Source organism: Mytilus galloprovincialis, chromosome 8 (assembly GCF_965363235.1).
Source record: "Mytilus galloprovincialis chromosome 8, xbMytGall1.hap1.1, whole genome shotgun sequence".
NCBI classification, from domain to species: Eukaryota; Metazoa; Mollusca; class Bivalvia; order Mytilida; family Mytilidae; genus Mytilus; species Mytilus galloprovincialis.
The window spans coordinates 27645474-27670939 of record NC_134845.1 but is presented as its reverse complement, the minus strand read 5'-3'; the positions used below and the strand labels follow the sequence as shown (position 1 = coordinate 27670939).

The following is a 25466-nucleotide window of genomic DNA, read 5'->3' as shown; positions in this document are numbered from 1 at the left end:
TATTTTTTAATAGTTTTTGAGAAACTTTACTGGTCAATGATAAAGCTATGAAAAATCAAGAGAGAACATTTTCCAGATGAAATTCCAATGACTAATATCTTGAAAACAAGCACATTGACCCCTATATTTCTTTTTGCTATTTTGATTCCTCAATTAATCCCCTATCAATATATACTAGTTTTATGGACAGTTATTTATTTTGAAACTGAGCAGCAAACATCCTTAAAATGTCATTTTTTTTCAAATGTTATTTCATTTAAATTGATATGAGAGGGTTGGAAGGGACTTCCAATATTCATCCTCTACTAATTTACTTTGGATTTTTTTCCTTCCAACAAATGAATATGCAACCTGAAATTGTCTATTTTCTAAAAGAAAACCCTCCTATCCTTTCACAATCATTTGAGTGGACTTATAAGAACTCTAAAATTAAGAGGAAAGCAAGACCCTCATGTGTAGTAAAGTACATTAAAACCACCCTCATCAATTAGTTGAGAAACCATCAACTTTTGATTCTTTAGAAAAAAGATAATAGAGATGTTTGGGTATACATCAGTTTGTCAACAACCCATCTATACAACAAAGCGCTTTTGTTGCTGTTCTTCATCTGAAAGATACATTGAGGCTTTCAACTAAAGCAAAAAAACTCTCTCCTCACTGCAAACTTAGAACGCCACTTAGTACAGTTTTGACTGAATTTATTTGCAAACATGAAATAAAGCCACAACTGTGAATTGAAGAACAAACCCATGGAGTAATATCAATAACTGTAATCTTTTCATACAGATTTCAGAATCAGTGTTCTAGCCAGGATTTGAAAAGGGCAGGGTGCTAGTCTGAATATTTTCAAAACATGTTCAGAAAAATTCTATTGAAAGTAAAGTCTGTTAATTATGATAAAAAAAATTAAATGCATTTATATCCAGAGATTTATTCACTTATATTTATTTCAGTCATTTGGTCCACAAACAGATGAAATCATAACATTAAATCTACCAAAAGGTTCGTATTTGTGATTAGTAATAGTAGGCCATATTTATAGATTATCGTTGATCATCTCAACGAGATTGATTTTCTCACTTGAGCCAGTATGGATGACCAATGGTAATCTGTTTATCGCTATTTTACCTATGCAACCTTGTCAATTTCATGTCTCTTTCATTAACAACGCAACATGCCTCCTAAGTTTCTAGCGATAATTTTCCATCTCAAGCCAGTAGCATGATATGAAAAATTATCACAAAAAAAGATCAAAGGAAAAATGCACAAAATAGCGATAATATATGTTATAAATTATGATATTTTTTTTGCATGCATTTTTCACGATTGAATAGTGGACATAAATGTGAGATCAATTTATTCGATTTTAGAAAAGACTGTATACAATTTTAATGCTTATAAAAGTTGAAAGTGCAATTTCTTGTATTTGAGAAATCTATCCATTCTAAATTCTTGCAACTATAAAAACTTGCAAATGTTTATGGAATTGATAATGTTTTCTCATCTGGTCTTATTTGTTTTTGACCTGTTAGTCTTTCTGTCCTAATTTTGTCATCCTATTTCCTCTAAAACCAAACAAAAAAATTTCATGAAACTTTGTTAATAATAACATCTGATGTAGATATGCATGTTGACAGGAAATTATGATTTAGTTTTTTTCTAGGAGTTTTGTCCCTTTAAACTTAAAATTTTGGCCTAAATTTACTACTACAACTTTTGTCATCAAAATTCCTCTATAAGTACACTACAAAATTTGATGAAACTTTGAAGTTAATGAGGAAATTATATGTTGATGTGCAAGATTTTTTTTCAGTTAACTTTAGTTAGGAGTCTTGAAACTTAAGAATCTGGTGAGATTATGTTTGCACTTATGACAATGTGGGGGCGTGGATTATGCCTGAGTGCTCACAAAGGTTTCTTTAATTTTAAGTGAAAAAAATGACAGAAAGTAATGAAAATGAAATGAATCAATTTAAGCTATGAAATCAGTTTCAATATATTTAGGTGCAGATGTAGGTGTTTAGTAAAAGGGATTTTATGGTTCATTAAATCATAAATCAATATCACAGTGTATTGTGGGTGTTCTAAAAGTGCAGTATATTATTAAAATCTATGGGAGATTTATATTTTAAATGTTTTCAGATAATAAAGTAACTACATGTCAATAACAAAGACATGAAGTTATACATGCATTTTATAGAAGATCTATAGAATTTATCCAATTATTAGTACAGCAGTACTGAAGTGTACTTTTAATTTCTTTATTTGCATATCCTATTCAGTACATAGAAGTTATATACTGTAGACAGAGAGTACATTTAACAATTAAGATATCTTTCTTATTTTGTCTGATTTCTTCTCTGATATGAAAAAAATACTGATTTTAATTATAAAATAAAAATTCATTATATTATATTTTTTTTTTCAATGCACATATTTCAAAAACAGGCATTGACAGATACATATTTTTTCTAGTACCAAATTTATATTTTTGTAATGTTTACTGTTACTGTTCCAAAATTAAGATTGCAAGACAGGGGTGGGCGTTATAGAGTATGATTGATTCTGCTGGGTTACTGCAATGAACCAGTCAGGACTTCACAAAATAGATTAGGTATTATATAAAATAATATTGCTGTTGTTTCTTTTTCAGGTGATTCATTAGACTTTGCTGTCATTGTCAAATCTTTACTTTGTCTAGCATTATTTTTTACATATCCAGGTTAGTAAGACCATTAACTGACATATTTTTGTGAAAAACATTAGAATAAAACAAAATAGACTTCATTATTTCACGAAGAAAATCATTCATAATACAATTTATACATGGACCCAAAGACTACCTTTTAATGCATTTAATGCATTGAGTGTTGAGACAATGTAAAAAGCACTTCCAAACAGCCAAGTCTCTGTGTTGAAGACTGTACCTTGACCTATAATGGTTTACTTCTATATATTGATGTCAATATAATGGAATTTTATATGACTGTCATACAAGTGAGAGATTAAGCTAGCCTTAAAACCAGGTTTAATCCACCATTTTCCGTATAAGAAAAAGCCTGTACCAAATCAGGAATATGACAGTTGTTATCCATTTGTTTGAAGTGTTTGAGCTTTTGGTTTTGCCATTTAAATACAGACTTTCCGTTTTGAATTTTCCTAGGAGTTCGGTATTTTTGTTATTTTACTTTTTAGAAGAAATTTAATATACAAAAAATTAACTTGAGCTGTTAATGAATCTTGTTTGTCTGCTCAGTCTTCAGTTTTAGTTGAAGACTTTGTGACTATTAATGATAGATATTTTATATGTACTTGAACTTTGTATTAAATTTACACAAACATAACTTTATTTTACATTAATTTTCAGTAATGATGTTCCCTGTGATGAAAATTTTAGAAGGTTATTTAATGTCAAATCCAGAAAAACATATATGGAGAGGCGTAAGTAATGTTTGATATTCAGTATGGCAGGGCTTCCAAAAAACATTTGAGCCAGCCGGACATTTTATATCTGATTCCGATTTTAATCCCTTAAGACTTAGTCACAAAAGGCAATTATGGTAATCAGATGGCCATTCCAATGATAATGACATTAGATTAAAAAACGATTTTAAACTTTACTTTGATATGAATTTGATGTTTGGATGTAAACTGTTAAATTGGCAGTGCATCATTCAAAGTGTGCACACCAGCGTGCTCATATCTGCCATAGACTCTTTATTTGTGCAAAATGACATGTCAAAAACTTTATTTTCGTTTTTAAAATCACGTTTTTCTAAAACCGGATGTTGACTTGACAATGGTAAAACATGGACCATAAACGGATACGTAAAATCCATGTACGTTTCAAAGCATTACTGAGTGAAGAAGCTCTTTCCATGTTATTTCTTCAACAAAATACTTAAAATGTTTAGATACAGGTATCAATGATAATTTTAGCATTTTAAAGAAATAAAGGATGCATAATTAAATTTCCCACCTTTGCACATGCGCACACGTGTTCTAGTTCATTCAACGTAGTTCTGACGATTTTTCATTTAAACCTTTTAAAATTTTTCATCAAATCATGTAGATAAACTAATTTTTTATAATTTTAATCTTTTGGACTAAATCAATGAGCTACAAACCGCTGAAATGTAAGAAAATAATTGAGAACAGACCGATCAATTTATACGATGTCCGGTACTGAACATAGTTTACCTGTCATCTAAATAGGTAGATATCACCTGTCCAACAACTAATTAGCCTTGATTAAAATTAGAAAGTATTGGAGTAGGGGTTGTTTTGATAGTAATTAATCATCATGTCACTTTTATGACAGGAAATGTGTTGATGTAAGGCAAAAGTTTGGTCAAAAAGATCGTGAATTACGTTAAAATGACAGAAGAAAGCCTTGAAAACTAAAATGTATATGACCGTTTCATGCTTTGCCCAGCCGGACTTTTACCGGACATTACACAATGTCCGGAATATATGACCATTTTGGAGCCCTGCAGTATGGTGCAGGTAGTGTTCACTTTCTTCAATATCATTACCACATCTGAACAAGTTGTCTGTTTTAGACTTAAATATTTATTGTTTTATGGTAGCAAGTCCTCTCAAGTTTATAGATTAGTTTGAAGGCACAAACCCTGCCCTTTACCTGGGACAGTGATGTTACAACAAGAGAACAAACTATAAAAATGAGTTTATTTGTCTGTTTTTCCTAGGTTGAATTCAATTATGATGTCAGTTTTTTTCCGCTATTGTCTTGAATATGCATGAAATAATTTGCTACTGGACAACAAGCAATTCTTTCAGAAAAATGTTTTAATTTGTTTCATCTATCAAAATAACATTAGCAAAAAAGATTCCTCCACTTCATCCAACTAGATAGAGCACATCAATCTTATATAGTTTGATTTTCATTGAAAAGTATGCAACTATTAATTGAGAGATATCTTATTGGGTGGAATATCTTATAAACTATAAATTTAGATGAGTGTATGAATAATAATTCTTTTTTTTTTTCAGAATGCTTTACGTGTTATTATGGTATTAATCACAGGAATGGTAGTTATGGTTATTCCAAACTTTGCTACCCTCATGGCATTAGTAGGAGCAACCTGTTGTACCATGTTAGCTTTTGTTTTACCAGGACTATTTCATATGACTATCTTTAAAGGGTAAGTCAGGATTAGAATTATTATTGATTGTATTTCAATTTGGGGTATGAACCATAAAATTACCCATAGTCCTTTAAATTGTGAAATGGTGAATTTAGCATATTATATTTAGATATTGTTTTCAATTTCATTCAGAAAATGTTTTACAATTATTCTTCAATTACCATCATAAAACAACATGATAAATACTCACTTTCTTTGTTTTATTTGGATACTGTTTTAAAATGAGTAATTATCAGGCAGTACCCCAGCAACACAAATTGATCATAATACATGCTTTTTGATTGCTTTTAGTCTTTACCCCTTTGGAGGTGTCAGACCACTAATTCAAAATACCTATCTGTTCAACAAAATTTTGCAATTTTCATAGCTTTCTTATTATTTTACCTTCAGTTTTACATCATATATAGTAACCAGTATTATCCTGAATTGTACAAGTGTCATCTTTCTACATGCCAATTTTCAAGCCATGTTTAACCCTTTCATGCCGAATGTATCCTTTTGGCACACCCACGCGCATGCCGAATGTATCCTTTTGGCACACCGGTGTAGATGCCGAATGTATCCTTAAGGATACATAGATTTCTATTTTTAGACGGTCACAGTGCAAACAGTAAAAATAATGTTTAAACATGTTTCTTGGCCCCGTTGCTCCATGGATGTTATGATAAACACCAAATGCATTCGATATTTTAGTATCGGGCGTAAAAACACTGTTAAAATATGTTTTTTTCAAAGATTGTTGAGAGAAAAAACCTCGTGAAAAACAAAATGGCGGAATCATAAACAATCGTGGTCAGGAGTTTCATTTCGAGTTGAAACATTTAGAAAACTTAACCTGCGGTCATGAAAGTCGTTTAACTTGTACAAAAGTAGTGATTGTCCGTATATTTTGGAGTTGTGAGAAGGATATTTGTAAAAAAAACCTGAAATCGAGACTTTGATTGTCTTGACAGTCAACCTTTCATTACCAATTGAGTCGGAGTCTTTTTTCATCGTTTTAGACACTCTCATGAGTCTGTAGTGCTACGGATTTTATTTCTTTTCATTGAAAGGCTGTACTGCAGTATGTAGGTCGACAAAACGAAAGTCAACTTTCATTAAAAATAGAACCGGATATTGACAAAATTGACAGCTGAGTCTATAAATAGTGCGGTTCATAAACACACGTGTTGTTACATCTCATAGCTTTATTATTTTACATAAAAGTGGTTTCGAAAGATGAGACAATATTCTGCAATCTTATTCGTATTTTAATCGAGTGTAAATTAGTTTCCATGGTGTATCTTGCCTTGTGACAGAGGTTTTTAAAAGTCTTGTTCAGCATACAAAATTTTAAAAGTTGTTTTGAAAAACAATGTTGACAGAGAGTAAAAAAAACCTGAAAGATGCCAAGATGATTATTTTTATGTCCAAATTGTTTTCTTTCTCATTTAAAAAAAAGAAAAACATTGTCAAAGAAGGGAAGTGAAAAAAAATATATTTGTTTTAGAAGGGAAGGGAAAATTATTTTTTTCAGAATTGGAAAGGGAAAAAAAATTAAAAAATAATTTGTCTCTGCTGAAGGGAAGTGATTTTTTCCCAAAAGTGAAATAACATAAGGTGTTGTCTGCTGCTTCTGATTAATCTTGAGATGGCATCATTTATTATTGTAAAATAATACTGTTCCTGTATGTTTCTGAAAACAATTAATATGGGTTTATTTTTTTGTTTTGGAAATTATGAGGAAGAACTCCCCCCTCATGTTGCACACAAACACAAAAGATGAATGACCAGTGCGGCAATGCCTAAAGTTTATTACAATTTGTAATGCCAATATAAGCAACCATTTTTAACACTAGGAAACATCTTTTTTGTGTTCAAAAAGGGACTTCAAATAGTATATAAATTGCATCTTCTCTCAGATGCCAAGTCATATACATGTAGTAGTAACGAGTAAGAGAAAAAACTGATCAAATTGGAAATGGGATAATGGGACCACATTAGGGTCTTGTAGCTGTTACCTTGTAAGTCAGCTTCTTAAATTTACACTGTTTATGGGACTAGTACACATAAGCAGGTATCTTCATACCACATTAATATATAGGCTTATATGTAAGTAACACTTGCTTCTGGATGTAATAGATTAATTAATTACTCAAGTAATTTTTATTCACTTTTTGACAAATCATTCAATTAAATAACCCAACAATATAAACAGAAAATAAAAAAATAAGTTCTATTGTCCTCACTCAGTTTCAAAATCAAAATTTATGATATGAATCCTCCTATTCAACGAGTATGCAGCATTATAAACTAAAACAAATTTCATGGCTTTCAAATGTTATTACAAACTATATCAGCTCCCTGATGTAGCTTTCCATCAATGAATTTTAAAACTGCATTTTGCAGTAAAACATGTACATGATGTATTTTAATCCCTTTTTGGCACTAGTTTTCAATGACTTGAATCTGTGTGTACATATCATGAGTTTAAATAAAACAGTACTCAGTAGTTGTCTGCATATATTATCTTCTTTTAATACCCCTACTGCATGTGATTAATAAATTTAACTATGATGAAAATAAATTTATAAAATATTAATTGGCAGCTTTTGGTATTTATTTGTGCTGCTTTAACAAACAACAGTTGATGTATTTGTCAATAGACCACTTTCGAGTTCATCCGTCACCGGAAAAAACTCGTCAATTATACGCGCCTTTATCATCGTCATTTGTGCGTTTGGGGGCGTCGTCACTTCCTTCCAATGTTGAGCGAGTGGTTGGAAAACTATAATTCTATATTGTACGAATTATTCGGCAAATTGAATTCTCAAAATTGACAATCAACACTGCTGTCATTAGGGAAATGTCAGTAAGTACCTACAGAGCAACCATTATTTCTAGTTTATCCTGCACAAAGACGATCACTAAGACGCTTGATGAACGTAAATAGTGCAGGGATACAGGCGAGCCCCTCTATCTGGTAAATGACGTCATAAAGGCGTGTATAATTGACGAGTTTTTGCCGGTGACGGATGAACTCGAAAGTGGTCTATTTTATGTTATCTTATACATCCTAAATTTTGACTACAGTACGCCCAGAGAGTATGTAATCGCGAACTCTAATCACCGATTTCCGAGTGTAGCGGTGAGACACCGCGAATCACGGATTATACTCCCAATTTCCTCCAAAGATTCTCTCCCAACACCGCGTGGCTGTTTATTGGTTTATTGCCCATCGGATGTACTGAAAATTAATGACGCGTGACAACATCATCGGATTAGCCTGATTTATTACCTTTGTACATTTAATCGATCTTGATTGCACCTGAGTGCTTTAAAATACGTTATTTATTAAAATGTCCTTTCATTGTCAGATAAAAGTGTGACATTTTTATTTAAAATAAGATAATTATTCTGGTATGTATATGCCCATGTCATTGTCATATGACATACAACGTACAAACGTATAAAAATACGATTAAAACAATTATTTTGTATTTTCATTATAGTCCGATCAGGTCATAATTTTGTTTTTTCAACAAAGATGATTTTACCACAATTAGAACCTTTTATGACCTACTCAGTGAGCAATATTCGGTTCATTAATAGTTCAATATTATATAATTAATATCAACTGGCTTAAAACAAAATGATGTTTTTTACGGTAATATGTCCAATCTAAATTAAACCCAAGAGTTAATTATCGGATCAGCACGTGAACTCTGTTACTTTCAATTTATTTTGAAATGTAAAATATTATGTTTCACTACCTCGGTAGATTACCGACTTGAAATATTTGAATTTAAAAAAGAAACTGTAAAGTGACAAATAGTTTTGTATGCAATGTGGCAGCCCTATATTCATAAATACTGAGATACATTCGCCGCCCAGACACAACACAATAATCACAACCTTTAAACATTTAATTATATGGAGAAAATTTTTGTTTATCCGTTATGATCTGTTATTGATCTTTAATTATTTAAAATAAAATTGGATTGGCGCAATCCGTATTTTACAGCTCGTTAAAAGTCCTCGGCGAAATATAAAAAGAAGTATTCAACAATTATAAAATAGAATATTTAAATGAAATTATATCGTGTTCTACAAGAAAGAAATATGTAAAAAAAAAATGTGGATCGGATTTTTACGATCGGCAAAATTTCACAGAGGATCTCTACCAACGCCCATCAGGAACTGAACGACATGCATCCTGTTTTCATCTACCATTAATATATAGTGTTGACTATGGACGTATAAATAATGTCCGGTTTTATGTCCTCTGTTGATTGAGAAACGTAAAAATAAACGGCTGATGTTGGTTAATTCAGAAAAGGAATACAATTTAGAATCCGGTTAATCAATTGTAAAAGTACCTTCTAGAGCCTCAATCTTAACGCACACAAATTTATGTCAATCATTAGAAAGCAAGTTTAACTTGAATGAATTTTCCCACGGTTATCCAGAAAGGTCACCTGAGTTTACTGTTACATGATACTATTTCCCGCCAAATAAAAATCTCGTGAACAAAATTGATGTCACTATTTTTAGCATTCAATAATGTGAGCAAAGTCAAGTTCAAGTTCAACTACGCACTGTTGATCACTGAGATGCGTATCGTCTTCCCACGGCAATTAATTGCTTTAAAAATATTTAAAGATCACTGTTCTAAATACAACACAAAAGTTTACATTCATTGTGCGTAAATGAATATTATGCAACGACGAGTTGATGCAGCTATAGAAGTATTCCTGTTGTAGCCGAAATGTATTATTTATCCTAAAGTAATGCTAACAAATCGTGAAGAGAAAATGCCGTAGACTTATTAAGCATAAGGAATGGTGAAAAGTATTTTCTTTTTTTCTTGCATATACAAGTTTTAAGACACGTAATTTTCTTTCTTTCTCACATTTTATACCTTCAGCGTTAATTTCCGTTTATTTTCACGCAAGTATGTCTCTTTTCGTAAGTTATATAAATTACCGATAAAAAAAACCCGAGGTCATAATCAAGTATAGAATTTTTTTTTATAAAACTTTAATGCAGTTGGAAGCATTTAATAACAACAACCTTTTGCTTTTTAAAACTTTTATTTTGTAATCGTAAAATGGAAATGGCGTAGACTTATTAGCATAACAGATAGTGTAATATTTTCTTTTTTACTTGTATAAAAAAACTTCGAGACGTGTCACTTTTCTTTAAACTACCCTAATTTATTCAGCGTTAGTCTCAGTTTATTGTTACACAATTATATCTCTTTTAGTAAATTAAATATTTATTTACTGATAAAAAACGGAAGTCAAAATCAAATATAGTTGTTTTTAAAAATTGATTTAGATGTACAGAGTAATTAAAAGAATTAACAACAACGTTTTGATTTTTATTTTAATCTTTCATTTGTTTCAAGCAATCAGATATAAACTGATAATCAATAGACAGGAAATACAATTGTTTAATTACATTAGAAATCTCGCATACCTTGACTGTCGCGTGCCGGCATAGATCAGAAGGATTAGGGCAATTAATTACCTGGTGTGACACCGCGTCACTCCAGATTGGAAGAGATGTCGCTAATACAATAAACAAAAGGTAACGGATTTACGCGGAAGTCGGAGGGAATACTCCCAAATTTCTCCGAGAATTTAGGGAGTGATGTCGGAGTTTCCTGGTGTCACACCAGGAAAAAACTCGGTGTATGGAGTTTGGGATTACAAACTCTCTGGGCGTACTGTACATAGTTCAGATTTTAATTTCAACAATTTAAAAAAAATAATTCACTAGGCTCTTTGTCTTGAGATACAGTTGAATATTTTCTTATTTGTAGTACATTCATTTATGCTTAAATATTTTTTTATATTATACAACCCCCATGACTCAAATCAAATTTATTGGAAATTTCATGGATTTAGAACTTTAAAAAAAAAAAATCACTTTTTGGGTTCATTTACTTTTATTTATTGGAAAGCTTTATCTCATTCACATGTGGAAGAATTAAGGCATTACTGGGGTTAAGTCATAAAGTAAAGAAGTTCCATCGATTATTATTGCAGTTAAAAATTATTTTTTAATTAATAGTTCAGTAATCGCACATCAACGCTGGGGGTATTGTACAACTCGTCTGGAAGAGTTATTGTCCGTTATGGAGCCCGAGTTATCTTTCTTCTATCGAAACCGTAAACAAATGGCGGCCAAAATCTACGTGAACGACAGTCTCGATTTACAAGTATTTGTGCCAAGAAAACGAAAACGGAAACGGGTTTTGAAAGAAAATAATTCAGTAGCTCATAGAAATAGAATTTTGAAACACACGTGTGGTGAAGAAATGTTGCCGAATGGAAGTGAAAGTGATATACGGTAGGCAATGATAAAAATTATCTTCCGACTCAATCAATCTACGTTTTCGACACGCGTTTTTGAAAAATGACGCTTTCAGCGGCATGTTTCTATACTAGTGAACTGAACTTCCATTACATTTCTCTGCCTACCGCGCTTGGTTCGTATTTACTTTCCATTACATTTCTCCGTCTACCGCTCTTGGTTTCGTATTTACTATTTTACATTTAAACTGGAATTTGCTTTATCATGATTTCTGTGTAGTAATCAACCGGGAACCAGTTTGCATACCTCTGGTCCTTCTTATTACCAAAAAGATCGAAGTGTACAACCAATGTTGTTAAGATACTCATAAATCTATTTTTATAACTTTATTGATTATGTGAAATAAAACTAAAACATTGTTAAAACATTAAAAATCTATAATTAATCGGGGAAAACTTGATAGTCTTTTCTTTTTACAAACCACTGCCTTTTTTTATAAGAAAATATAATGTGTCCGTGTTGGTACACTTTCTATTGGTTATAAGACAGATCGAAGTACCGGACATCCGACTCAATCTTTGTTTACAAAGTTACAACAGTAGAGTCTGTAACAGACTGTATCTGTATGACATGTGCATTGAAATGTGCATAAATTGTCGATATCGATGCTGGCTTTAATACAACGGTTTTATTGGCGAGGTGGGATCGTTCACCCTGATCGGCGCGATCACTATCTTACGGAATTCTAGTCAAATCGGCACTTGGTTAAATCGGCACCTGGTCAATTCGGCACCCGGTATAGTCAAATCGGCATCTAGTCAAATTGGCACCTGGTTAAATCGGCACTTGATATAGTCAATTCGGCACCCATGTCAGATTTGTTTAATATATATGTTAACAGTATTTTAAGCAAAAACAGTAAAAATAAGGAATGGGTTGTCCAGAAATTTTACAGTATTTACCCAAGAAAAGGTAGATAAGGAAGGGGTTGGCCAGAAATATTAACCTAATTTTATCATGTTTATTCACATTTTTAAAGGTTGAATTATTTTTATTTATTATTGGCTGCCTAATTGACTTTAAATAGGTGCCGATTTGACTAGATGTCGATTTAACCAGGTGCCGATTTGACTTGTACCATATTATTAAGGCCCTAAAGTGAGTTTGAATATTGTACGGTGTTTTACTTGGCGGAATGTCAATACACTCACAGTAAGAGTTATTCTTTACTTGCTTTTCCATAATAATTGTTTCGTGGTATTCTTTGAATTTCTCGGCAGTTATGGTTCTCTTCGGACATGCTTTTAAGGGGAATTCGTCTGGTTCAATAGCGTGAATCAGCCCCTCAACTTCTTTGTACATAAATACTAATGTTTGCGTGAATGTTTTGTTCGTCCTTGTCTGGAGATCTTGTTGTAGTTCCAGTTTGGCAAGCATTTTGGAGACTTATCATCCTCTTTTGACTTGTAATCTCTGGTGATAAATATTGCCGCTTGACATGTTTATTTTTGTTACCGGGTAGGGGTCGCATACGATGGCTCCATATTAAATTATGAGATCAATTCCTAAAGGTCTAGTTCATTTTCCAATCTGACACAAATTTCAATAACTGGAATGCCACCCAAGTTGAATATATTGTGACCCACTATAACAGCATAATTACTTGGGATTGTGTTTAATACCATGATGGTTCAATGGCATAAACTTAAATGGAGACAGAATTTAACATGAAAGATTGTGGATTAGTGTAAAATAAAAAAACTAGCTTACTATAATATATGGTTAAAGAATGAATATCAAATTATATGGGTCATGGGCAGAGTTGTTATAAAATATCAATATGGCAGAGAAGTGGTTTCAAGTTTCATATAAAGGGACCTGACTGACATGAAATAAAAAAATCAAAGGAGTATCCCTTTTTGTCTAATCTTCAATGTGAAATAAAACAAGTATAACAATATTGTGTAAATCTAAAGAAATAGAATTTGCTTCAAGTAACAGAAATAACTACATTTGTGTATGTCACTAGTAACTTATTTAATAAGTATGTGGGTAATTAGTCCTATAACATATGACCTCAGGAGCATTATTTACTATTTCTATTTACTGTTCTGATAATTTTTTTTTTACTATCAATGTGTCACACTTCGCATTCAAAAATTAAAAAAAAATGAAAATATCAGTATAAAAACGTTAAAAATTGAATAAGAATGCGAAGTCATATGTTTATAGGACTAGTGGGGTATAAGAGCTTATTACAACAGGCTCTTCATAATCATTTGATTTGAAAGGATACTAGTAGTCTGTATTCTTGAATTAGAAAAATGTAATTGCAAGAAAAAAAAATACACATTAATTAGAATACTTTAGATCATTCAGGTAGTCTTTATTTAGTATGTACAAAAGAACAGCAAGTAGTCATTTGATATTGTAGATCATATAAATAGTCTTGACCTATTTATTAGTGCAAAAGAACAGCTAGTAATCATTGGATATTGTATATCATTCCAGTATTCTTGACCTATTTATCTGTACAAAAAAAAACAGACAGTAGTCATTGGATACTGTAGATCATTCAGGTAGTCTTGACCTATTTATTTGTACAAAAAAAACATGCCAGTAGTCATTGGATACTGTAGATCATTTAGGTAGTCTTGATCTATTCATTTGTATTAAAAAAAAAAAAAAAACCAGTCAGTTGTCATCTTCACTTCACACACTCATATACGAATATCAATTATATGCTTACGAGACATGTTGCAATGTTCAACTTATTATGGTATGTGAAAATCAAGACTTGCATAAAAAATATTCCAATATTAGAGGCAGTGGCGTCATTTTTCCTCAGAGCTTTCAGCTCTTTGATTAAGGTAAACTGCTTCTCACTCCATGAAGAGGTTACGGACGCTCAACCTATGATACTTATATACATTTTATCAAAATTTGACCGCACAACTCGCTACGGCGGCCGAGTTTTCAATGACCAAAACTACGAGGTCGTTTTTGCTGAAGCACATGTCAAATTAATCCTGGTCAGGCAAACGGCTCGTGCAAATAAATTTCGGCCAGGGAATCCCGCGAAAAAAATAAATTCAGTAGTGAAAGTGTTAAAGTCTTCTAAGACATATCTGCCTTTTAGAAGACAAGTACCACTAAAAATAACCCCTGGTTTTCTGGAAATCTTAAATTAATTTACTATGGTGATCATTAATCCTCAATTATTGATGTAAACCCATAGACAAGTAAATTTTGGCTCAAAATGGTCTAAATATATTTCTCTTTCACCAAAAGTTTCATTTCTGAAAATTTGTTTGAAAGTTTTAGTAGGTAAAGCACTTTTAAATGTCAGAGTAGGGCTACTTTAACAATAACATACTTTCTACAGTGACTTGACTGTTAGTGTTGCTATATTCAGCAATTGCAACTTATTCAAAATTTTGACCAAATTGCAATTTGTTTTATTAAACCAAATTGTTCAACTGGTCAAAATATTGAACAAATTGTTCAGCCAAAATGTGAAAGTGCAAGGTGATGAAATAAAACATACTTACAATCCTATATTACAAACCGATAGACTCATTTTTTCACATCATTACAGTGGAGTTAAAGTCTTATAGGCTATAAGACTTTAACTCCACTGTAATGATGTGAAAAAATGAGTCTATCAGTTTGTATAGGTATATTATAGTCATTTCCATGGTGAAGGAACTGTCATTATTTTGAATTGCTATAAAAATGTCCAAACAAAGCTTTCATATAGTTTTTATGCCCCACCTACGATAGTAGAGGGGCATTATGTTTTCTGGTCTGTGCCTCTGTTCGTCCATCCGTACGTCCGTCTGTGCCTCCGTTCGTCCGTCCGGTTAAAGTTTTTGGTCGAGGTAGTTTTTGATGAAGCTGAAGTCCAATCAACTTGAAACTTAATACACATGTTCCCCATGATATGATCTTTCTCATTTTAATGCCAAATTATAGTTTTGACCCCAATTTCATGGTCCACTGAACATAGAAAATGATAGTGCAAAGTTCAGGTTAAAGTTTTTGGTCAAGGTAGTTTTTGATGAAGTTAAAGTTACATCAACTTGAAACTTAGTACACATGTTCCCTATGATATGATCTTTCTAATTTTAATTCCAAATTAAAGTTTTGACCCCAATTTCACGGTCCACTGAACATAGAAAATGATAGTGGGAGTGGGGCATCCGTGTACTATGGACACATTCTTGTTCTTTCTAAAAGTATTCTATATTCATAAGTATCAGATATCATTTTGAATAAAACATCATATATTCAGTAAAATATGTGTGAAATAACAACATGCTCTTGATAAGTTTCCATGGGGAGATAACCTAAAACCTAAACTAAAAAAGACTTTTTGAAAGAAAAAATTATTATCTCCCCATGGACACTTCCTACAAACATATTGCAATTTTACACATATTTTACTGAATATGAGATGTTTTAATTCACATAATGTCTGATTCTTATGAATATAGAATACTTTTAGAAAGAAAAACTATATGAAAACTTAGTTTGGACATTTTTATAGCAATTCAAAATAATAACAGTTCCTTCAGCATGGAAATGACTATATTATATCTATACAAACTGATAAACTGATTTTGTCACAACATCATTAAAGTGGAGTTAAAGTCTTATAGGATTGTAAGTATGTTTTATTTTATCACCTTGCACTTTCACTACTTCACGGCCGACACTCGGCTAACCGAGAGATTGGTCGGTTAATCTATATTGAGTATGCGGCTATATCGGCAGTGGGTCTGTTAATCGGGTTGGCTAAAGTCTGTTAATAAGGTGTTATCGAGAAAATCATTGAAAACTCAGAATGTTTCATTGTATAACCTTTTAAATATATGTTTATCATAAAAAATATTTATGTCTGACAAAACTATTCAATGTACTGAATCCAGTGGTGTAATTATTATTTTTCTAGCTTCTATGTACGATCTATAAAATGAAAAGGCAAATTACTCATCAGTAAATTTATACACATTTTACACACATAAAATGTACACAAAATGACACTTGGGTTGAATTTACTTGCATGCACTATTTTGAACATCGAAAAAAGACAGGCATTATGAGTGTTAACCAAATTGATATCATTTTGTGAAAAATCTACACAAAAATCTGTATTTTGGTGACATAAATCAATCTTTATTAAAAACCTGGTCTGTTAATGGGTCGGATGTATAAAACCCGGTCTGTTAATTAGTCTGTTAAGAGTTATGAATGACAATAAAAGTATAATTTTATTACTTTATGGTGTGTTCATTTGGTAGGCTCAAGACGAGCGGCTAAAATATACGGAAACAACACTTGAGCAATGGAACATAAAATATATACGGAAACAAAACATGAGCAATGGAATGTAAAATATACGGAACAAAACACACGAACAATAACAATGTAGGCAATGGATATTGAAAATTGATAAAAATGGTTTCAAAAAGTGTTAAATTAAAGTAAAATTGATTTTATCCGAGAATGGTCGCATTCTGTTTAATTGTCATGAATGACACCAATTTGTCATCTACATTGGTAACCAGTATATAAATCAGAGATTAACGTCGTAATGTAACTAAACATCAGTATATTGGGATGCCTAAATATAAAGAATAGAGAAAGAATAATGGGTAAGATAAATAAAATGTAGAGAAAAGTAACATAACCATTTAAAGAATATAGAAATAAACAACATCCCCCCCCCCCCCCCCCAATCCGTACCCTCATGGTATACACGAGAATCTGGATGGAGATACAGAATACAAAATAAAAGATAAGGACAGTAGAGAGTGATGCATTGCTAAAAAAAGAAGAAAACAAATTGTTTAAGAATAAAGACATGAAACCCCCCTGGGTGTTGAAACAGTAACGGATTGCGATGTACTCATATTGGTGACAAATGCTTGACGTTTACATGTGGACACCTGCAGTTCTCCTCTGCACATATGTAGAAAAGGAACTAAACGGAATAAAATGAATTAAATTTTAATACAACCAAATGTAGCTGCATTCGCTCCTTTCCATTTACTTCTTTAGAATGATTTGTAAACAACAGATGATTAAGTAATACAAGAAAAAAAAAACAATTGGATGATGCTGAGGAATTAGGATTAAGGTGGTACCGAACACTTTCACTAAAATCAATGTGGTTCGTTTAATTTGGATAAAATTTTGACAAAGTATTTAATTTGAACCTTTAACAGAAATATAAAAATTTCAAAAAATTTGAACCAACCGTTTTGTCAGAAAAATTAACAAATTAACTGGTTATTATATATAGCAGTTTGACAAACACCAATTTTGATCTTCGAGAAGCTTATTATTCCCTTTACAACACAACGTAATTAAAACGTATCACTGACTTTACAGAGTTATCTCCCTGTAGTGTTGGGTACCACCTAAACGTCCAGTGACAAATGTCATGTGCATATGAAAACGACAACACGTTATATATGTACCCTGTGTTGTATTAGAAAGACACGTTCAATCGGATTTGAGAACATGCTACTTTGAGCAGACACAAAAATTAAGGCTGATTGAAATCGTTAATAATAAATTCATGCATATTCCAGCGACCAACCCAGATCACGCTATATTGAAGTGACACACTCTTGAGTAAAATGCAAAGAAAGTCAAAATAAAAATGCTTTTACTGGAAGGACAGTGTTGCATCGTATTATTATTTTTTGTCGAGCCTTCGACTTTAGTCGAAAAAGCGAGACTAAGCGATCCTACATTCCGTCGTCGTCGGTGTCGTCGTCGGCGGCGTCCACAAATATTCACTCTGTAGTTAAAGTTTTTGAAATTTTAATAACTTTCTTGAACTATACTGGATTTCTAACAACCTTGGACAGAAGCCTGTTTATGATCATATTAAGATAGTATCCAGAAGTAAATTTTGTAAAAATAAAATGCCATTTTTTCCGTATTTTACTTATAAATCATGGACTTAGTTTGTTCTGCGGGGAAACATTACATTCACTCTGTGGTTAAAGTTTTAAAAGTTTTAATAACTTTCTTAAACTATCCTTAGTTTGTACCAAACATGGACAGAAGTTTGTTTATGATCATAAGATAGTATCGAGAAGTAAATTTTGTAATTAAGTAAATTCATTTTTTTCCGTATTTTACTTTTGAATGGACTTAGTTTTTCTGCGGGGAAACATTACATTCACTCTGTGGTTAAAGTTTTTAAAAATTTAATAACTTTCTTAAACTATCCTGGGTTTGTACCAAACTTGGACAGAAGCTTATTTATGATCATAAGATAGTATCCAGAAGTAAATATTGTAAAAAGATAACTCCATTTATTCTGTATTTTACTTTTAAATGGACTTAGATTTTCTTCCAGTTTACATTACATACAGCAGTTAAAGTTTTCAAAACATTTATTAGATTCATTCACTATCCTAAATTTTTACTAAACTTGGACAGAAGCTTCTTACAATCATTAGATAGTATCAAGAGGAATAATTTTATTGATTTTTTTCTTCATTTTTGTTGAGCCTGCGATTTACAACAAAAGTAGGCGAGACACTGGGTTCCGCGGAACCCTTACAATATTTTTTTTTTACTCAAGAACATCTCATTTTTAACATTTTCAATGGGAAAATATAAAGGTAGCACAACTATTTTCGTGGCTAAATAACTCTTAACTGACACAATTTCAATTGTCCAACCCATTAACAGACTTTATTCACATAATTTTCACTAAAACGTGGTATTACTCACGTTATATTACAATTATGAAATATTTACTAATGTCAATTTATATTTAAGAACCAAAGTAGTATTTTGTGTCTTTTAAATGATATCTAAAATTGTTTGTTTCGCCTTTTATTAAAAAATTGCTATGCGTGTAATCATAAATACTACATACTTGCGCGACGCCTTTTACTTTTACTGAAAACTGCGCAGACTATGAAATGTTTTTAAAGGTGGAAAATGTTCTTTGATAGATATCATTTTGTCAGACACTTTTCTTTTTTTTATTTAATTCTTATAATATGCCAAAAATCTGTATATTTGATCGAGTTTAACATTAAATTGTGCGTTTTACTCTTAACAGACGTATAGCCAACCCGATTAACAGACCCACTGCCGATATAGCCGCATACTCAATATAGATTAACCGACCAATCTCTCGGTTAGCCGAGTGTCGGCCGTGTACTTGACTGTGGTTTTCTACAGCATTTAGTTCAAATTTCTGACCAGTTGAACAATTTGATTTTATAAAACAAATTGCAATTTGGTCAGAATTTTGAATAAGTTGCAATTGGTGGATAGCAACACTTACAGTCAAGTCACTGTAAATTGGAGGCAGTGAATTGGTGCTCACTTGATTATTATTTCCGGCGTCTATAGTCTTAGACAAATTCATCAAAAATACCAAATATGTGAAACAAAAAAAACTCTTTTAAATACGATAATAGCAAATTCATTGATGGAATTCATGATTTTTCTGGTGTGTTGTATATGGTGAAGTTGCACTAGTTTTCATAGTTTGAAAAAAAAATTGTGTTTTACTTTTCATTGTTACTTGATTGAGTACTATTATCAGCTATTAAAGCTGGAAGTAAATTAAAATACTCCTTTAATTATATAAACGGTACCAATTTTTCTGCACCAGATGCGCATTTCAACAATCAATGTCTCTTCAGTGATACTCGGAGGCCAAAACAATTTAATTTAGGTTATAAAAACTGTTATTCTTGTATTTCAGATCATTAACTATATACGAGGTCATTATAGACTGGACATTAATGTTTATTGGAATTGTAGGGTAAGTTTTCTGTTTATAACGAGCAAGTGCCCATAAAGTAGAATTCATGAAATAAAGATTCTACTGTAAAGGACTAGGTCCGGTAAGGCTCAAGATTGGCTAAAACTTCAGGTTCATCTGATGAAAAATTTTTGACACTCTTTAAACACTTTTAACAGTGTTTACTTTAGTAGACTCAATTAGTTTAAGTGAAAGATTTGGACTGATTTAGTCATTAAAGACGTTCAAATTCAAGCTGAAACATTAAAAATCTATCAAAGATGCCATAATATGTCACTTTTCTGATGTTTTTTGTCAAAAATGAAGTGGCCACATCCGTGTTCATCCTCAATCTTTATATATGTTATGTATTATTATCAAATAGGAAGTACACCACTAATTCATGGTCCCTTTACTTTCTATGTTAAATTCCTCCATTTCAAGCAGGCACACCTCTTTCCTTTTAAGTTCAAATAAAGTGGCAATCATTGCATGTCAAAGCAACACTTAATGGTGTCTTGTACTGAAAAAATCAGCATACCTTTAATGGTATATAAGAAAGAACTGGTTCCCAGAACTCTGGATGTACCAAAACAGGTACTTCAGAACTGACAAACAGACAAAATGTACCCTCTTTTTAAAATTTGGTGCAGTTTTTTAATATTTAAAATTAAAAGTCCAAAAGTGTTCTACAATGATCACCAGTCCTTCAGCTTTCATTTGATTCCCAAAATACCTAAATATCCTACATATTTTGAATGTTACACTCATGCGTAGGAACTATTTTGTGTTAAATAAGTATGTACTACTTTCTGGTATAAGCTTTCTGGCCGGGCCCGAATTAGTGGTGTTACACCAATACAACTTACATTTAGATATTAAGAATGAACACAAATGCAGACAGTTCCATTTTAGACGGAAACAGTCTAAAAAATAACTCCAAGCTAAAATTATGAAGATTTTAGTACTTTAGCATGACTTAATTATGCTAGTACCCAATGCATGTGCATTGTGTTGTAAAGAACAGCCCATATTTATGTAGCAGAAAGTACTCTACCTGTACTTTCCAATAAAAAGCTAAAAGTTTACATTTTAATAATTTTGTAAAACTGCTGTATTCTGGGGCCAAAAATGAGTCTATACTTCTTTGTATATTGTTGGGGGTGGTTAATTTTTACGAATTTAATGCATGAACTTTGGTGGGTATAAAATTTGCATATCAATGAGAATGTAAGCAATTCTCACCAATATCATTTATTTCAACAAACTGTTCACTCTTACAGTCTTTTCATATAAAAGAAGAAGATGTGGTTTGATTGCCAATGATACAACTCCACAAGAGACCAAAATATTTATAAAACAGTCAAAGAATTCTTATAAAAACTATATTGAACAGTGCATTTATTAATATAAAAATAGTCAATAGGAGACAATCTCCATGAAATTGAAATGTTTAAAACTGCAGGTTGAATGCTTATAAGAGATTTTGTTACTGAATGATGTCACAAATTGATGAGAAATACACTAGAATGACCTCCATACAAATTCCATATTTACAGAAAATGACAGTTCTTTAACCATATGGGTCATTGACTATACACAAATTCCATATTTACAGTAAATGACAGATCTTCAACCATGTGGGTCATTTTATATCTCCCAAAATCTAATATTGTTAATAGTTGTCCTAGACTGTATACATTTTGAGCCTAACTGGGCAATAATCATCCTTAGGGTAGGTGGTTATTGTTCAGTTATCTCCCCTCTTAACCAACATCCCCAGCAACACTAAAAATATAACAAAGGGGTCAAATGCAAGTACATTCTATCACCGTGCAAACTGGTCTAGTAAGAAAAATGTGGCTGTGCAAGAAATATAAAGATACTAAAGATATACATAATGTCCATTTCTATTGAAATCATCAGTCAACTTCTTATTTTACTATTTTTACTTATCTTACTTCTTATTTGAGTTAAGGGCTTTGTTTTAGAGTGATTTAGTTGTTCATCTACAGTAATCACTAGTCTTATCAACACTGAGGTTGTGAGTATGAACCTACATGTAGCATGTGGCATCTAGGATTGCCTGTTTTCCTGTCAATGATCCACCAATAAATATGATCATAAAGCCCAAAGTGCTAGAAGTGGAGTTAAACACCAATTTATTTGAGTTATTGCCCTTGATGATGATTATACTAATGTTTTGCATTTGGACTATTTGCCCAAAATGTTAGATAGGTAGATAGAAACTGTAAAAGCAAAAATGTTATTCAGAAAATGATCCACAAATGAGTCAAAATTTCAACAATAATATGCTGACTTATGCAGAGTTATTACCCTTGAAAGATGCTTTTTGCAGAAACTATAGTCTAAAGTGAGAAAAGTAATAGCAAAAACAGGACAATATTTTAATAAAAAAAAGTGAATTTGTCAAAATTGCCAGTTGACTGCTTATAAAAGTTTTTGTCCTTGAATTATATATTTTACCTGTGTTTCATGTTGAAATAGTAAAAATGATAAGAAAATAATGTCTGAAATCATCCATTGACTTCTTTATTAGTATAAATCTATAGCAAAAATACAAGGTGAGCGATACAGGCTCTTTGTAGCCTTAAGTTATTGATGGTCAGAATTCACTTTTCAATGTGTTTGTAGATCTGAGAACTGTATAAAGGAATTTGATAGAAACAAATTAAACAGTATATTGAGAGTATTGCACATGATCTTGTATGTACATGATATATATGTGGCTCTAAAACTAAATATACGATTTAATGAATTTGGCTTTTTAAGCACTTTACCATTTTCAAGGGCCACATCTCCTGCACAAAATTGCAGAACAATCCTAAAACTTGAACTTTCACATTCATGATCAGTCTTATAACAAACTATGGGATCAATTGATTCAGACATTTATAGCGAACCCTATGATAGTTTTCCATAGATTCACCTGCAAGTTACCTGTCGATTTAAACTTTTGGCAGTTCTATTGTCCCATCTAACAAATACAACAGGTATTGTTCTCTGTGTAGTTTATTCACTGGGACCTTTAAATTTCTTCTAGGAGAAATATATCACTCATTGATTAATTTACCTGAACAAAAAATTATCTGTTTTTTTATTGAAATACTTCTATAAACTCACATAAACTGTATGCAATATTGTATTTATTCAATATATCATTAATATATTTTCAATCTGTTCAATATAAAATCTGATTTAATAATAAAAAGTTTATTTTAGACACATTTTTTAGTATTTTCCAATGAATTTGAATGTTTTTTTTGTTGTTAATTTATAGACTATGTTTATGAAGACCTTAATTTAAAAATAATAATATTCAAATTTTTATTTATCAAACACACAAAAATATTTATTGAATATTTGATCAGAAATCAACTTTTAATTTTTAAATCATTATTAATATTGAACACATTCAAAACAAGTTTTTGGTTTTGAATAAATACAACACCACATGCAGTTTTGTGAGTCCTTTCTTAGTATTGGTATAAGTATTTTTTCATCATTGACAGTTCAATTTTTTGTTCAGGTAAATTAATCAATGAGTGATATATTTCTCCTAGAAGAAATTTAAAGATTCCAGTGAATAAACTACACAGAGAACAATACCTGTTGTATTTGTTAGATGGGACAATAGAACTGCCAAAAGTTTAAATCGACAGGTAACTTGCAGGTGAATCTATGGAAAACTATCATAGGGTTCGCTATAATACTGAAACAGTGCATCAAACATATTTCAAAAAATTGGTGTTCGGCTTCATATCATCATGCTACACAGTGTGATGCATTTTCAGATTCATCATTCATCCATTTCCTCTTTTACTAAACACCTGAAGTATGGATAACAATTGGGCATAATAGCTCAGACTTATGATATGCCTAAATATATACCAACTATTTAATCAGCCAGAACTCAATATGGCACCCCACCATACTTAATAATCACAATAACATATGATAGTGTATTCTATGAGTGCACCATAGGGAACTCATTTGATCAAATCAAAGATTGAAGCATTGCAGAAGATAGTGTGGAAAAATTAAGGTTGACAAACTGAAATATGAATAGCAAATAGTCCTCTGTTTAAAAAGCCCTTTAAATTTGACAAATATTTATAGATGACAAACATTTTACATTGAATGCTTTATAAGTAGGTAGCACTATGAATGAACTTTGTTCTAATATTTATTCTTTTGGTGTCTCCTTTTGTTTGGATTGTCATTTTATAAACATCATCTATCCATTTAACTTATGGTAGTTCGGAAAGGGACTGACACATGACATGATACATATACTCACAACAATTATGTAATTTGACCTTAATTGATAGCTTACATAGTTTAGATTTACATCAGTAACTATTCTATGTAAGTACAAGGCACATAGATGTGTTAACATCGATGATATTTAGATTTCTATCCATTAACCCTAAAAAGTAGGAAAATACATTATTATCAGGTGTTTTTTTGTTGTTTAGAGAAAGTAATATCTTTTATTTAAGTTTGTATTATATTTTCTATTAATTGACCAAGGATGACCTACATTGCACTATTTATTTTCTTAAGCGCTTTAAACTTTAATCTTTTTTATAAAAGCATGAAAAACCACTACCGTAACATTAATGTTTTCGCTGATGTAGTTGACAAGTTTTATACAGGAACAGTTAAAGGACAAAACCTTTGTTATGATAAATAATGTAGGACTAATAACTTTTTTCGCTTTTGTCACTTACATTTAGTCCTGGGTTAATCATTTATAAAAGTTGAAATAAATAATGCACAAAACATGTCAGTTACAACATATAACTGATGAAGTTGTCATAAATCTGTGCATATATTCCTTCACTACTTCCATACATGTGTTACAGAGATACTTTAGTACAAGCCATCTTGATGTTAAGATGGATAAAAATTGTATACCATTTGTTTGTGTTCATTCCCAGTTTTTAGTTGGGTTTGTTGTTTAGTCTAGTTTGTGGACTTGTTTGTCCTTTATTACCAGTTTTTAGTTGGTTTTGTTGTTTAGTCTAGTTTGTGGACTTGTTTGTCCTTTATTACCAGTTTTTAGTTGGGTTTTGTTGTTTAGTCTAGTTTGTGGACTTGTTTTTTCCTTTATTCATCATTTCTTTTTTGTCACGACATTGTCAGTTTATTTTTTTACTTATAAATTTGAATGTCCCTGTTGTATT

General features: G+C 31.4%; 1 protein-coding gene across 1 annotated transcript in view; it reads left to right on the top strand.

Moving 5' to 3' along the window:
* LOC143085467 (uncharacterized) overlaps window positions 1-25466 on the top strand; it is a 45514-nt gene that overhangs the window by 11190 nt on the left and 8858 nt on the right. The window contains exons 12-16 of the mRNA XM_076261825.1: window positions 954-1002; window positions 2654-2722; window positions 3368-3441; window positions 5014-5165; window positions 20218-20277. Coding sequence (XP_076117940.1) covers window positions 954-1002; window positions 2654-2722; window positions 3368-3441; window positions 5014-5165; window positions 20218-20277 — 404 coding nt within the window. The remainder of the gene's footprint in view (window positions 1-953; window positions 1003-2653; window positions 2723-3367; window positions 3442-5013; window positions 5166-20217; window positions 20278-25466) is intronic.